General features: G+C 31.6%; 2 protein-coding genes across 3 annotated transcripts; both read left to right on the forward strand.

The window, feature by feature from the left end:
* Positions 1 to 5,158: 5,158 nt before the first annotated feature.
* On the forward strand, positions 5,159 to 8,020 carry LOC120082927 (gamma-interferon-responsive lysosomal thiol protein-like). Of its 2 annotated transcripts, XR_005483333.1 has the most exons (6): positions 5,159 to 5,635; positions 5,985 to 6,050; positions 6,516 to 6,656; positions 6,955 to 7,047; positions 7,520 to 7,708; positions 7,908 to 8,020. XR_005483333.1 is itself a non-coding variant. In XM_039038349.1 (5 exons), exons 1-5 carry the CDS (start codon positions 5,333 to 5,335, stop codon positions 7,610 to 7,612), a joined length of 696 nt encoding a protein of 231 aa, XP_038894277.1. In that variant the 5' UTR covers positions 5,159 to 5,332; the 3' UTR covers positions 7,613 to 7,836. The 2 variants fall into 2 exon arrangements, 1 of the variants encoding a protein (XP_038894277.1); XM_039038349.1 differs by lacking the exon at positions 7,908 to 8,020 and having other exon boundaries at positions 7,520 to 7,836.
* Positions 8,021 to 9,740: 1,720 nt separating this feature from the next.
* LOC120082928 (gamma-interferon-responsive lysosomal thiol protein-like) lies at positions 9,741 to 12,999 on the forward strand. The gene is made up of 5 exons (XM_039038350.1): positions 9,741 to 10,353; positions 11,386 to 11,451; positions 11,939 to 12,079; positions 12,423 to 12,515; positions 12,722 to 12,999. The coding sequence occupies exons 1-5, from the start codon at positions 10,081 to 10,083 to the stop codon at positions 12,812 to 12,814; spliced, it is 666 nt and encodes a 221-aa protein (XP_038894278.1). The 5' UTR covers positions 9,741 to 10,080; the 3' UTR covers positions 12,815 to 12,999.
* Positions 13,000 to 13,288: the final 289 nt, after the last annotated feature.

Raw genomic sequence — 13,288 nt, forward strand, 5'->3', positions numbered from 1 at the left:
TAAATTCGGGAGTGACATCACAATTGAGAACATTAAGTTCATAGCTTGTTCATTCGGAATAGAGAATGACATAAACCTGACTAATCCTGGTGGTTCTAGATTAAGATGTCTATATATTATTTCTAACTGAATCATATCTACACTAAGTGACATCACAACCATTTCAATGAATTGTTCAAATACAATTCTACTATTCACATTTATGCTAAAACCCCCCACTTGGTGATTAGTCATAATCAACTCCATCAATACCATAAATCTTATTACCATTTGTAAACAACATAAATCCCAAACTTTTGTCTGCCATTTTCTTAAAAAAAAAAAAAAAAAAAACAATATATTACTAATTGTTCTACTAATTATCAAACTTAAACAAAAACAAAAATCACGATAAGAAATTTATAATAAATATATTTAAAAAACCACAATAAAAATCAGAATAAGGTAAACTTTTTAAAACTATTTTTAAACATAACAATAAATTAAACTATTTTTTCAAAGTCAATACTAAAAAAATCAAAATATATACAAAAAATCAAAATAATTTTTGTATTAAACTAAAAATATTAAAGTTTTTAAACAGTAAACATCAACTTTTTAAACATAACAATTAGGTAAACTTTTTAAAACTATTTTTTAAAATTTAATATTAAAAAATTAAAATAAAAATACTATAAGAAATATATTAAAAATTTCAAAATAATTTTGTATTAAACTAAAAATAATAAAATTTTTAAATTATAAACATCAACTTTTTAAACATAATAATAAAAACTTTTTAAAACTATATTTTCAAATTTAATACTAAAAAAAATAAAATATCATACGAAATATATTTAAAAAAAATCACAATAATTTTGTATTAAATTAAAAATATTAAGGTTTTTAAATTATAAACATCAACTTTTTAAACATAACAATAAATTAAACTTTTTAAAACTATTTTAAACTATATTTTCAAAGTTAATAATAAAAAAATCAAATATCATAAGAAATATATTTTTTTTAAAAATCACAATAATTTTGTATTAAACGAAAAATATTAAAGCATAAATGTCAACTTTTTAAACATAACAATATACTATACTTAAATACAAACAAAAACAAATAAATAAATAAGATTAACATGGTAGGTATAACATAATATAAATAAGATTAACACTAATAACAACTACTAAGATTAACACTAATAGAGAAAGAACTACTAATGTTGGGTGAAATTTAACTTTCAAAACAAAGAGGGAAAGGATTTTTTTGGTTGGAGAATCCCATATTGGAAAATTTGGTGTTAGAAATCTCCTTTATGTACTCCAACCTTGTGTTTTGGGTTTGACCCCCGAGGGATATTCATGTTTTGGAGGGAGTGAGGAGATAAATCAATGTGGGTTTGGTGGATGTCCCAAGTGACGTGCATGTGTGTGATGATTATTTTTTAATTAAAAAAAATTAACTAACATCAATATGTAAATATTATTGAATTCAACAACTACTAAAAAATTAACATGGTAGATCTACTAAATTAATTAGTGGTTTACTTTTTTCCCTCAAATTAATTTGTGTGATTTGAGAAATGAGAAGCTTGAAGGTTGAGTTTTGAAAACTCGACCCACATAATTAATTTAGGCGTTAGGAATTAAAGAGGGGAACATAGACTGTTGGAAGCCAACGGGACAAAGCAGCGTAGCTCTGGAGCCGATGGGACGAATCGCTGCCCATGCATCAGCTTTAATTAGGTCGAGGGTTGAACCCTCGACATGTCCTTCAGCATAATATTTTAAACCTTTTCCCAACCTCGAAATATTCAAAACAACTACAAATCTCTAAATACTTTAAAAACAACCATATTTCACTAAATAGTTTTCCAAACCATAATATTTTTTAAAAAATATTCCTAATAGAGAAAGAACTACTAATATCAATATGTAAATGTTATTGAATTCAACAAGTACTAAAAATTTAACATGAAGGATCTACTAAATATAAAAAAATAGTAAGAAATAAACAGTAAACTCACAAATTTAATAGTGGTTTTACTTTTTCCCCTAAAATTGACAATGGTCTCTCTTTTCTTTGCTATTTGTTATCCGGCAACAAAAACTATGAAAAAATAAAATATTATGAGAATATGGATCTACAACAAAAACTATGAAAAAACAAAATATTATGAGAATATAAGAATTTTGTTAACGTACCTCTTTGCTATTCTTTGTTTCCCAAACAACAACAAAAGCTATAAAAAGAATATAATAGTAAGAGAATAAGAACAAAATTTACAATTATTTAAAAAAAAATGAAATTTTGTATAGTAAATATACAAACCTCACAATTTGATGGACGAATGTGTGGGAAGAAGAATATTTAGAACAAAAAAAAGGAGTGGTTTTTTTATAAGTTTTCAAAAGAGAAGAGGTTTGGCGGAGAGCAAAATTTTTCGAAGGAGAAGAAGATGAGCAGTTCTTCGAAGAAGATAGAAAGTAATGAAGAAGGCAGAAAGCAATCTGTGTGATTTGAGAAGTGAGAAGTGGAGCGGGGCTTAAAAGCTTGAAGGTCGAGTTTTGAAAACTTGACCCACGAAATTAATTTGGGCGTTGGGACTTAAAGAGAGGGAACAAAGAGCGTTGGAAGCTGATGGGATGAAGCAGCGTTGCTCTAGCGCCGATGGGATGAATCGTTGCCCATGCAATAGCTTTAATTAGGTCGAGCGCTGAACCCTCCACATGTCCTTCAAGTAGGTCGAGGGTTGAACCCTCGACATGTCCAAAGGTCGAGGGTTGAACCATCGACTTGTACTTAATTTTTTTTGGACCCTCGACATAATATTTTAAACCTTTTCCCAACCTCGAAATCTTAAAAACAACTACAAATCTCTAAATACTTTAAAAACAACCCTATTTCACTAAATAGTTTTCCAACCCACAATATTTTTAAAAATATATCCATAATAGAGAAAGAATTACTAACATCAATATGTAAATATTATTGAATTCAACAACTACTAAAAAATTAACTTGATAGATTTACTAAATATAAAAAAACTAGTAATAAATAAATAGTAAACTCACAAATTTAATAGTGGTTTTACTTTTTTCCCTCAAAGTGACAATGGTCTCTCTTTTCTTTGCTATATGTTATCCGGCAACAAAAATTATGAAAAAAACAAAATATTATGAGAATATGGATCTACAACAAAAACTATGAAAAAATTAAAATATTATGAGAATATAAGAATTTTGTTAACGTTACCTCTTTTCTGTTCTTTGTGTCCCAAATAGCAACAAAAACTATAAAAAGAATATAATAGTATGAGAATAGGAACAAAATTTATAACTATTTTAAAAAAATAAAATTTTGTATAGTAAATGTACAAACCTCACAATTTGATGGACGAATGTGGGTGAAGAAAAAGATTTAGAATAGAAAAAGGGAGTGAATTTTTATAAGTTCTCAAAAGTGAAAGGTTCGACGGAGAACAAAATTTTTCAAAGGAGAAGAAGATGGGCAGTTCTTCGAAGAAGGCAGAGAGCAATCTGTGTGATTTGAGAAGTGAGAAGTAAGAACTGGAGTGAGGCTTAAAAGCTTTAAGGTCGAGTTTTGAAAACTTGACCCATAAAATTAATTATGGCGTTGGGGATTAAAGAGGGGAACAGATAGCGTTGGAAGCCGATGGGACGAAGCAACGTTGCTCTGGCGCCAACGGGATGAATAGCTACCCATGCAGCAACTTTAATTAGGTTGAGGGTTGAACCTTCGACATGTCGTTCAAGTAGGTCGAGGGTTGAACCCTCGACATGTCCAAAGATCGAGGGTTCAACCCTGGACATAATATTTTAAACCTTTTCCAAACCTTTAAATCTTCAAAACAACTACAAATCTCTAAATACTTTAAAAGCAACTCTATTTCACTAAATAGTTTTACAAACCACAATATTTAAAAAAAAATATCCCGTTGGATCAATAAGGATACAAAACAAATACATTCTCCAAGAGAACGACAATGATGAGCGGTGATCTTGGAATTTCCAGCAAATAATATTGTAGCGTTACTAATGCACTATTATCCTAATATAAGAGATTAACATCCACAAACTGAATTTATGGTGATAAAAATAACAATCCACTAGGATAAATTTTACCTGATTAAGACGAGGGATATAAGAAAGAGAGCAAGACGAAGATAGATATGTAGGAAGAAAAATATGGACACAAAATGGTATTATTGTATAAGTTATTAAAGTATTGGCGAAGTTTATACACTTAAGAGTCACTTAAAAGTTAAAATACGATGTACTTTTCCCTTTTCTTTTATTGGTCACTCCCAATTTTTCATTTTTACCAATTAGGTGAATATATTTTTTCATATGATTTTAAAAAAGTTAGAATTAGAATTTAGTACTTATGATTGGATAAAATTTCTATTTATAATTACATGTTTCAAAAAAGAAAATAATAAAGAAGTCCTTTTTTTAATTAATTAATTAAATTAAATTAAATTAAATTAAATTATTTTAAATCCTCCCCCAATCGTTTTCTACCGAAATTTTAAAGGTTGTTGTATACATTTTGTGAAAATATCAATATAATATTGATGTTGAAGGATACTTTTGAAATTACTACAAAAACAAGAATTCAAACAAATATATCTAAATTAATAAAGAAATATCTTATATTTTAAAACAAATTAAAAGTTCAAATACAACTTTTTATGGTCTCTATATTTTTTTCTTTTGATTTATATTTTTTTTTTATTTTGGTATATTTTGGAACTTGTATTTCAATTTTGATTCATTTTAATTATTGAACTTTTAAAAGTTGACTATTTTGATATTTTAAAAATGAAAAAAAAAAAGAAAATGAAGGAACCAAAATAGTTATTTTTTTAAAGTATAAGAACTAAAATTAATTAAAGTTGAAAAATGTAAGAATAAAAATAAATGTGTGTTTGGCATTTTTAAATATTTAATTTAAAAAATAAGTTATTTTTAGAAGAAATTGAAATATTTAATCAGAATAAAAATAGCTTTTTAAAAATATTTTAATAAATTTTTATGGAAAGTGCGCGAATACAAACGGAGCCAAATATTATGAGAGTACGTGTCAAAATGAAAACAAAATACGTGTGTCAACTCAATTTACATGTTAAATTGGTAGTTCATAGTTGGTTGTCAAATTACAGGTAAAAATATCGCAATAGAGAAGCAAAGGTGGAACAGATGAGGAAGCGAAAGGATATTCACAAATCCATAGCAGAGCAGGAAAAAGTTCATGTATATAGATTCCGATGAAAAAGTTGATTAATTTTGAATTTAAAATAAGAATATCTGTTATGTAATCCATGGAGTCTCCACCTAAACTCTGTTCCTTCCTTTACATTTTTTATCTCATATTCTTCCTCTCCTCTTTCTTCCTTCCTCTTTCATCTGCTTCTCCTTCCATAGCCGCAACCTCGACCTCCAATTATGGCACCCACAAAATCTCGCTCAAACTCTATTATGAGTCGCTTTGTCCTTACAGCGCCAATTTCATCGTCAACTATCTTGTTAAGCTTTTTGATGGCGATCTCATCTCCATAGTTGATCTCAGGCTCGTCCCTTATGGCAACGCAAGGGTTGGCCGCAATGATTCCATCACTTGTCAGGTCCTCTGTTTTAATTCATTACATTTCTGCTTTGATTAATTGCAAAATGAATTTCTTGTTTCGTTTCTTCTCTGCTCGATTTGATTTTAGGGTTTTCGTTGTGGTTACTTTAGGGATGACCAATTGCTAATTATTTGGTTCAATTTTATCATCAGGAAATCTCTATATATTTTGATAGGGGGATTTTATATTTCAAATTTCTTCTCTGTTTCGAGATTAATGTTCATCCTTAATTACGCAGCTTAAACTGTTTGATGCGTCTGTTTGAGTCTTCGTTTCTGTTCCGTTTTAAGTTGGTGTTCATTGTTACTAGCTAATAAACTTGTTGTACTGCGTTTTGGAATTTCAGCATGGCCCTAATGAATGCCTATTGAACACTGTGGAAGCCTGTGCCATTAACGCCTGGCCTGAGCTGGTAAGACTTTCTCATGGGATCATGACATTATGACACTAGTCAGTTGCTTAACAACATTTCCTTGTTTATTATACATTACCGCATATAACTCCATTTTTTTGTTTCATTTTAATTGCATCATTTGTTACCTGTTTGTGGTTACTCGGGTAACTACTTATTTGCTGATCGTCGATATTAGTTTCTTAAATTTTATTGGATTGGTACAAGAGCTTTTCTTATTAATATTGTTTTGCTATCGACTGTTCTGATGTAGTTGGGTGTACATTGTCTCTTTATATATGTATGTTTCTCTTTTTGCCATCTTGGGACTGAAATGTTAGAACTTAAAATTACCATCACATATTTATTAACATATGTTACCTCCATCTCCGTATGGAGTTATATCATTAGTTACTAAGGTATACAGGGTGATTGAGTTGGATTTGGGAGGACAAATTTCTTCACTTGTACTGATGAGTTTTGCAGGACGAGCATTTTCCTTTCATTTACTGCGTAGAGCATCTAGTGTACAAACGGAAGTACACCCAGTGGGAGTCATGTTTTGAGAAGTTGGGGTTGAATCCCAAGCCCATCAGTGATTGCTACAATACTGAGCTTGGGAAAAAGGTGAGTTTCTTTAATTAACTCGGTTCAGATTTTTGTGTTCATTTGAGTTTAATCGTAATGTAATCTTGGCACCTGTTCAACTAGACTTGCACCAACCTGTGACAATAGATTCCTGGTTTTCGACATATCTAGCTTACTTGGTTTTCTACTGTGAAGATTTCATAGATTTTGTTGACTGAGATATAGATGTTCCATCCATAATCAGTTCACTGTCTCTGGTTTATGGTTAAGTATACAAACATAGAGATAATCAACGTGGCGTGTTCTTTGTAATTGGATTCTTACCATTTTTCTCCAGCTTGAACTGGAATATGCAGCTGAGACCGATAATCTTCAGCCTCCTCACAAATACGTGCCTTGGGTTGTTGTAGATGGGCAGCCACTATATGAGGTTTGTTTCCTTCTTTCTGTTCCGCGCACTCATCCTCCACAAGCACAAATTAACTACATAAAGGTCTAGGCATGGGTTATACTAACATGGAGACCGTCTATTTATTATTGACACTGTTTTCATCTATGAGTTTCTTTCCTTTATTATCTACCCTATGAAATCTTTTCAAAGATCGGGTCAAAATTTGAGATTCTTTTAAAAGGTATTTTAAAGACATAAGTTTGCTTTTAGAATTTAGCTAAGGATTCAAACCCTTACAGAATTGTGAAAATTATAGTTAAAAAAAAAAATAGCAAGGAAACAAACAAAAGTAGAAAAAATAGAAGAAAAAAAAAATAAGAAATTGTTATTTATCTATTGGTTAACAAAACACACATAGGTTTGGTGCAATGATATCAACCCTTCGTCAAGTGTGGTATACACTTTCATTAACTTGAAACTGATAAGGATTTTCATAATTCTCTTGCTGCAGGATTATGAAAACTTCATAAATTACATCTGTGAGGCATATAAGGGACCTGTTCTGCCAAGTGCTTGTAAAGCTTCATCCATTAGTGCCATTTGAAGATAAAAAGCATAGTCTAGCCTCCCAGATATGCCAAGATGACGAAGACGAGATGACAATAATGTTGTCGATTTAATATGCAAGAAAGCGATCGAGGTGATAATATTATCATACATTGCTTGAATTATATCTCATCGTACAACCTTATACATTTGAATTGAATTCTGTTTAATCAATAAATCAAAATAGAAGAAAATGTTTGCAATGTTTCTGTTTGAAATCAACTTTAATTGTTCATAATTATCTTTCAACTATAGAGTCTTACAGTATAGACTGATAAAAGAACCATTTCCAGACGGATGCAGGTTGGATGGATGGGTGCAGTATATTCTTGTATTTTCAAATGTTCGATTTTCGTATATGTTACTGTGAGCAATTGGGAATGTGATAATTGTGTATCATTCACTTAATTCACCCAAATATATAGGGGAGTTTACAACAAATTAACAAAACTCCAACTAATAAAATGATTAACTGACTAACAGTTTCTTAACAGAAGATAACTAAATCTCAATATTATTCTTAATACTTCCCTTCAAGATGAGTGGTATATCCGTAAAACACTCATCTACTAGGATATCGAGGGATACAATAATCTAGGAGGAAGAGACTTACTAGTAAAAACATCAGTTAATTGATGCTCTGAACGATTGGGTAACAACTTGAGGAAGCCATTTGCAACTTTTATCTCGTACAAAGTGGCAGTGCACCTCGTTGTGGTGGTTGGTTCTTTCGTGAAAAAATGCGAATGTATAGTAGTTTAATTGTCGCAAAATAGTCATGCTTGCCTTTGAAGAGGAGTTTGGAGATCAGTAAGTAAATATGACAACCAAAGAATTTCACGTGTAGTCAATGTCGAGGATGTGTATCTGGCTTTTGCTGAAGAACGAGAAATAATACTTTGCTTTTTGCTTCTTGGATTTTCACGATACAAGAGAATCGTCAAGAAAAATGCAGAAGCCAGTGGTTGGTTGATCGTTGTGTATCAAGGCAAGATATCCAATCTGAGTCTGGAAAGGCTTGTAGTTGAAAAGAATTTGTGGTGGTCAACAAAATTTCTTGTCATGGTGTAGCTTTAAGTATCTCAACAAGTGATTTGCAGTAGATAGATGCATTTTATATGGCTAGCAACATATTGACTAAGTTTATTCATTGCAAAGGTGATGTCTGGACGATATATAGTAGTAAGACATAGTAATCTTCCAATGAGTCTTTTATAAGCTAATGGATTTGTGAGAGTATCCTTATCAGAATGTTGTAATTTCAACGATAGATCCATTGGAACAAATATCTGTTAATCAACAAACAACTTTCTCCCCTTTAGGCAAAACTTTAGTGGGCTTGTATCCTTAAGGCAAGTTCATATAGATTTCTTCAAGTAAATCTCCACGGAGAAACACGTTTACATCTAATTATAATAAAGACCAATTTTTGGATATTGCCATAGTGAGGAGAACACAATTTGTTACCAGCTTCGTAACCGATGAAAAATCTTCATAAAATCAAGATCCTCTTGCTATATGTATCCCTTTGCAACTAAATGGGTTTTATATCGTAATGATGTTTTATCTTGTATACCCATTTGCATCAAATGTCATGCTTATTTGGCAATAGAGTAACAATTTTCTATGGATTATTAACTCCGGATGAGTTGAGTATATGTATTTTCAATAAATCTTTATATTAATTTCTAGATTAGTAGTTGATGTTAGTTTTTTTTTCCTTTTTATTTTTTTTTCAAAATCTTTAAATTTTTATTGACATGTCGAGATTTTCATTGACATTTCTATATGTTCATGGGAGTGGAACAACATTTTTATTATATCATAAAAAAATATATATTTTTAGTACAACAAGGATAAAAAGTTTGAATTAATAGATATGTAAGAAAATGCCATATTGTGGGTATAACACAAGCAATTAGTAAAATAACTTATTTAAATATATAAAATGTTTATTTATTAATTGAAGCCGTTTTTCAATTTTTTTTCTGTTATTATTTTTTTTTAAAGAAATATCTATATTTTTCATCGATATTTTTGTAAAATGAAACCTCGACATTTTAATTCTTGATTGTAATAGAAGATAGAGGTAAACAGTTCACCTAAATGTAAATTATATCATTCGCAATTTTGCTTAAATTGGAATCAATGTTCATAAATATTTTAGAAGAGCGAGCCACGTTAAAGGAATGTAAACCCAATCTGTTCGTCGTTATCCTTCCTTCATAAGATTAATTTCATTTTCATGGCATGTCCAAGAATGCCTACTGAAATTCAAAGATCAGGTTTTCGTTCTCCAAACTATAACTGAAATTCAATCGAGGTTGAATTTTTTCACGGAAATCCGCCAACATGCATCGAGGATCAGAATCAAACCGCCAGCGATGGAATTTCTAAAGAAGTAGCCTCTTCATTTGCAATTTTGCTTCGCAAATCGAATTATACCGTGTTATTGGATCCGTGTCCATGGATTCTTGGCCCAGAATTCCCTCATTCGTTTGCTTCTTTCATCTCCTACTCTTGCTATGCTCTCAGGTTTCAGCTTCAACAAGCCCTAATTATGGGATTGATAAAGTGTCTCTGGATGTTTACTATGAATCCCTCTGTCCAGACAGTGTGGAATTTATAAAGGACAATCTGATTGAGTTGTTTGAGGATGGGCTCGTCTCCATAGTTGATCTGAGATTAGTTCCCTACGGCAATGCAAGGCTCGGTCGAAACAGTTCCATCACTTGTCAGGTCCTCCTTTAGATGAGTATAATTTGTTGTCTTTTGGAATGAAAAGAATTTGATTAAAAAGTTTGTTTGGATGTTTGATGGAAATTAAAAGAAAATAAGGATTTTCTGAATTGAGCATTTCTATCCTTGGAATATGAAATCCTAGGATTTCATTTCAAGAGCTAAACGAAGGAATTCATTTCAATTCCAGTAGGATTCAAAATCCCCGATCCCTTTAGAAACAAACAGAGGGTTATTGATGATGATTCTGTTTTGATTGACTCGCGAATGGCGTTTAGAGCTAAAGCTAAGTAGGGTTTCATGATTTTGATTGTTTATTTCCTGGCCTAGGGTGGAGGAATCAGAGAAAGAGAAGGGAGTGTATAGTAATAATGTTTAAAGACGGGTACAAGTTTGATTTCCCATTGCTGCCTACCCTGAAAGCTTCTTCATGGGTGTTTCCTTTCACTCAACTAATCTATTTTCGCTTTGCTTTTTGCATTTTGCTTTTACCTTATATAGTTCAACCAAAATAAGAACAGACCCCACATTTAAACCACCCTTTTTAGTTTTTAACCATAGGAACTCTTTCTCTTGGACGAAATGCTAAAGGAATACTTGGAAACAACAAACATTAGATTTTTCAGTCTTTAATTGAATGATAAACAGGGCCAATTTCATCATCAATTATCCTTTTAAGCTCTTCGAGAATGGTTTTATTTGATTTAACAAATTTTGTTCATTATGAGGAATCTGCCTTGCAATTCCTTCTCTATAAGATATGGCTGGGGAAGAGGGAGCAGGGCTTTGACCCAGGAAAAATTCAAGAGATTTCTTCATGTTCTTAGTTCTATCGTTCATGAACTTAGATTGATTCTTACCTGTCCTATCATGGTTTTCTGTTCCATTTCAAGTTGACATTTTGTTTTGCCTTTCTACACCCAGGCTTAATCCTGGAAAACATAGCAATCACACATCATGCAAACACATATATGAAAATACTCTTGCATATATGCTGGCTGAGGAACTTGCATTTTGTGGTGTTGATTTCAGCATGGGCCTAATGAATGTCTTCTGAACACTGTGGAAGCCTGTGCTATTCATGCCTGGCCTGAGTTGGTAAGTCTCATTATGAGAGCTAAATGGTTAGCTGGTTATTTAACTTTTTGTTCAGTTAGGTTGGTTCCGGCATTCGTTGCCTGTTTTCTCCTTTCTCATTTACTTTAATTGATAAACTTATGTGGCATTCAGCCATGGAACTACTTATATTCAGATTACTTTGATTGAGGTGAGGGTGAAAAAGTTGTTACAATGTGCATGGATTTTCTGGAAAAGTATCATGACTTCTTATCATTTGTTTCTTCATATTCAATGAGTTAAATGTGGTTGGTGATAGTTATCCCTTTAGTAAATTGGTAGTCCATTAACTATTTCAAAACATGAGATTCTGAAAGTTATGAACCTGGTGATATAATTCGCATGTTATCTCTTTCGTTTTTTGAATTATGTAGTAGCACTTTCACTCGTTGGGAAAATGAACCATAATGTTAAGAAATTTGTTCGATAAGTTGGAATGCTAAATTTTGATTTAAATTTGTCGATGTAGACAGGGCATTTTCCTTTTATTTACTGTGTTGAGGCTGTGGTGTACGACCGGAAGTTTACCCAATGGGAGACTTGCTTCGAGAAATTGGGATTGAATTCTAAGCCTATTTATGATTGCTATTCTTCTGGGCTTGGAAAAGAGGTGAGTTACTAAAACCAACTCAAGTAAGGTACTTTGTTGTTTCCTCAAGTCCCTTTGTGAAAAATATAATATTCTATGCTTTGAGCGTTAAACTGCAACTAGATAAACTTTAAATCCATTGTGGCCACCTACCTAGGAATTAATTTTCTAAGAATTCCCTCGACATTCAAATGTTGTAAGGTCAGGCGGATTGTCTTGTGAGATTAGTTGAGATTTAGTCGAAATGCGCGTAAGCTAGTCCGGACACTCACGGATATAAAAGAAAGAAAACTGCAACTAGATAAACTAACTAGATTTATGAGGATCGACTCTGTTTGTGACCAGAATTATCATTTCTATGCAGCTTGAACTACAGTATGCAGTTGAAACCAACAATCTTCAGCCTCCTCATAAATACGTTCCTTGGGTTGTTGTTGATGGACAACCACTTTATGAGGTTTGTTTTTCTCAATATATTCACACTCAACACATCCAAACACACTCAAAAAATTGCCTATTGACTATAATCAATCATGGGCATGTTGATTCTCACAAAGTGATTGGTCATTAATTTATGTACAATACATTGCTTAAGCGTTTTGATTTGAACTCAACCATACTTCTGAAGCTTATAAGGATTGACATGATTTCATCTTTCTGCAGGACTATGAAAACTTTGTTAGCTATATCTGTGCGGCGTATAAAGGTTCTTCTGTGCCAACCGCTTGTAGAGCTAAATCCCTTAGTGCCATTTAAAGAGGTAGAAAAGAAAAGCTCAACATGCTTCGAAGAAAAAGATAATGTTGTTGGTTTTATCTGTCTGGAATAAAAGTATTTTGCATTTCAATAATATTTTTGTAAGATAGATAGGGGAAAGACTCAATACATAAGGAGAAAGGATTATAATGAGAATAAATTCTTATTGATGATTTTACAGTTAATTATCATACTTATAACTAATACTCTTCCTTAAGTTGGTTTCCATTTTGCTTTTTACAACATTGAGTGACTAAGTTACCTTCCACTAATGAACGGTGGTTAGTAGATCTATCCGTAGTACTTCTTGTCTAATCAACATCAGTATAAACTTCTAGAGATAGTTGTCTTTTAAACAATATGCATTTTTCTAGAGTTTCCTTCTCAAGATTCTATATGTTGCTCCGTTTCTGGTGAGGGCATGAATTGACTTACCCTGCATATTGTAAAGACAATATCTGAATGTGCGTGAGA

The sequence above is a fragment of the Benincasa hispida genome, chromosome 8, assembly GCF_009727055.1.
Source record: "Benincasa hispida cultivar B227 chromosome 8, ASM972705v1, whole genome shotgun sequence".
NCBI lineage: Eukaryota > Viridiplantae > Streptophyta > Magnoliopsida > Cucurbitales > Cucurbitaceae > Benincasa > Benincasa hispida.

Bases quoted from the DNA above. Each gene is read 5' to 3' on its own strand.
- LOC120082928 (XM_039038350.1), top strand. From the start codon at position 10,081: ATGGATTCTTGGCCCAGAATTCCCTCATTCGTTTGCTTCTTTCATCTC. The intron at 10,354-11,385 runs GTCCTCCTTTAG...TGTTGATTTCAG, and splicing joins ACAGTTCCATCACTTGTCAG to CATGGGCCTAATGAATGTCT. The intron at 12,080-12,422 runs GTGAGTTACTAA...ATTTCTATGCAG, and splicing joins CTTCTGGGCTTGGAAAAGAG to CTTGAACTACAGTATGCAGT.
- LOC120082927 (XM_039038349.1), top strand. From the start codon at position 5,333: ATGGAGTCTCCACCTAAACTCTGTTCCTTCCTTTACATTTTTTATCTC. The intron at 5,636-5,984 runs GTCCTCTGTTTT...TTGGAATTTCAG, and splicing joins ATGATTCCATCACTTGTCAG to CATGGCCCTAATGAATGCCT. The intron at 6,657-6,954 runs GTGAGTTTCTTT...ATTTTTCTCCAG, and splicing joins ATACTGAGCTTGGGAAAAAG to CTTGAACTGGAATATGCAGC.